We start from the raw sequence: 2,500 nt of genomic DNA on the forward strand, positions 1-2,500 counted from the left end.
TGCTGCAAAAAAAATCTTGAAAATGAAAATTAAAGAAAAAAATCTTTTAAAAAAAAATAATAAAAAGTATTCCTAAATTTTTTTTTTGTGTTCCAGGGGGTTCGTATCGAGGACAGGCAGGTGTTGCTGGGAGCCGGCTTCCCCTCTCCGGCCTCAGTCCCCATCCTGTTTGAAGAAACCTTCTACAACGACCAGAACCAGAGTTACAGCATTCTCTGCATCTCGCGGCCCATCGAAGGGCACTCTGGCCTGGGGGAGATCGCACCGCCGGCCCCCTACTGTCTCAAAAGCCTGGAGGATGTGAGAGAGTTTCTGGGTCGACACGTCATCAAACTGGACAAACACATCCAGGGGTTCTGCCAGGGCTTCAAGGAGACGGAGAGGAAGGGCCTACGACACCATATAGTAAGGATTTTTTATTTTATTTTTTTTTACACTTTTAAATTTTTTTTTTACATATTTGTTAGATCCTTTTTTGACATACATATAAAATATATTTTTTTTAAATACAAAATTTTTGGATTTTTTACTTTTTTTAAAAACACAATCACACAACTGAAAAAGTGAACACACAAACAAAATAAAATAAACAACTAACATGGCGTGATCTACTGAACAGGTTTCTAAGGACAATTTTAGACATTTTTTACATCATTATTTGATATTTTTTTCATAGATTTTAAATATACGTTTTTGCTGTGATCTTTTTTTTTAGTAACTTTAAAGGTGCAACGAGGAACTTTTATATATTTCTGAAACAGTCTAATTTTTCCTCTGATGATCATAAATTACATGTAACAGCAAACGAGACCATCAGTGTAAAGAATGCTATTTTTATACAGTTTTTCTTGATGCCTTTGTCATGGGTATACGCTCACCCAGGAACAACAGCTGGCGTAGTAAAAACACTACCGCTTTTTTACCAAATGGGTGCAAGAATGAACACAAACGGAAAGATACTCGGAGCAGCTTTTAATCCAGTTTAGAAATGTTTGAATGACTAACTGAGGACCATCTCTTCCCCTCTCTCTCCCCTCAGGATTCAGTAAACGCTCTCTACACCAAATGTCTCCAGTGTCTGTTGAGAGACTCTCGCCTGGTGAGTCAAAACTCTTCTACTGTTTTTTTTTTAAAGATTATTTTTTGGCATTTTCAAGCTTTATTAGACAGTACAGAGTAGAAATGGGAAGACAGAGAGAGAGAGAGAGAGAGGGGGGATGACCTGCAGTAAAGGTCCACGGGTCAGATTTGAACCCACAACCACTGCAATGAAGGCCAGAGCCAATATGATACGCGCTCTATCCACTACACCACCGGAGCAACCCGAATTTTCTAATGTTTAACTGTTAAAGTACACAGTGCACATTAGGCCTATTATCTGCTTTAATTTCTGGCCTAACACGACATTTTATCAATACTTTGAACCAAAAATCTACAACTTCTAAAGCACTTACATCGACTAAACTTTCCATAATCATTCTCAGCACTATTCTGAAGGTTATTACAGAAGGATTTGTTCATATGTTGTTCATTGTCTGATTTATGAGACATTTTCTTCTTTAACACATGTGGAGAATGCCTTTTTAAGACCTGTATTTATGTATTTTAATTAATAATTTTTCTTTTACAGGGCTAACTAGTGCTTTTCTGAAATTTTCGAACTCATAATTAAATTTTTAATTTTAAATTTTCTACAGAAACTTCTGGCGAAACAGGAGCTCCAGATGACTCTTCTCAAACAGGCGGTGGAGGTACAGACCTGTTCTAACTACTCTCTACATTTACTAATTCTTTACAATAATATAAGAAATATGTCTTAACATATCCACCTTAGTTTTGATCAAAGACCTACTTCACCGGTGGAAATATGAAGGTGTATTGGACTCTTGAGATCCTATGTAGTGTAAATGTGCAAACATTTTAGAAATCGGTTCATCCTAGCCTGAGAAAAGGCAGAAAGAGCGTTTTATGGTCTCACTGTAAGTAGTTCATCGTATTGCAGGAAATAAAGTATAATAAAATTGCTCAAATGTTTCCTCTCTTTGAAATTCACTTTTCAAACCTCATGAGAATGATTGAGTTATGGTCAAACTGAATTGCTAAATCGCCAAATTAAATTCCTTAAACCATAAAACCAAGGCAGATTTTTAGGACTTTACTGTCGTCACTGTAAATGAGGGAAACATCAGTGTCTTTTGAGTGATAATAAAGGATATTGATTGATTGATCGATTGATTCATGTAATCACCTGGTCAATGATCAAATTCCTTCGTGATTTTCTCTAATTATGACATCTATTGCAGTATGTCCGTCCTGGGAGAGGGATCCCTTACTCTGTCGACTCTCCCTGAGATTTCTTAAAAAAAAATTTTTTAATCCGGTAAAGGGTTTTTACTGGGAGTTTTTTCTCATATTGTATGGAATGTAAAGACCACTGAGGCAAATGTTTTGCCTTAATCAATTTGTGATTTTGGGCTATACAAATAAAACTGATTTGATT

At 36.2% G+C, this 2,500-nt stretch overlaps 1 protein-coding gene across 3 annotated transcripts in view; it reads left to right on the forward strand.

Moving 5' to 3' along the window:
• ankrd27 (ankyrin repeat domain 27 (VPS9 domain)) overlaps positions 1-2,500 on the forward strand; it is a 37,591-nt gene that overhangs the window by 8,524 nt on the left and 26,567 nt on the right. For all 3 annotated transcript variants that reach the window (XM_080027838.1, XM_080027839.1, XM_080027840.1), the window contains 3 exons: positions 97-405; positions 1,040-1,099; positions 1,698-1,751. In XM_080027838.1, the coding sequence (XP_079883964.1) occupies positions 97-405; positions 1,040-1,099; positions 1,698-1,751 (423 nt within the window). The remainder of the gene's footprint in view (positions 1-96; positions 406-1,039; positions 1,100-1,697; positions 1,752-2,500) is intronic.

Source organism: Ammodytes marinus (assembly GCF_949987685.1).
Source record: "Ammodytes marinus genome assembly, chromosome: 5".
Taxonomy (NCBI): domain Eukaryota; kingdom Metazoa; phylum Chordata; class Actinopteri; order Uranoscopiformes; family Ammodytidae; genus Ammodytes; species Ammodytes marinus.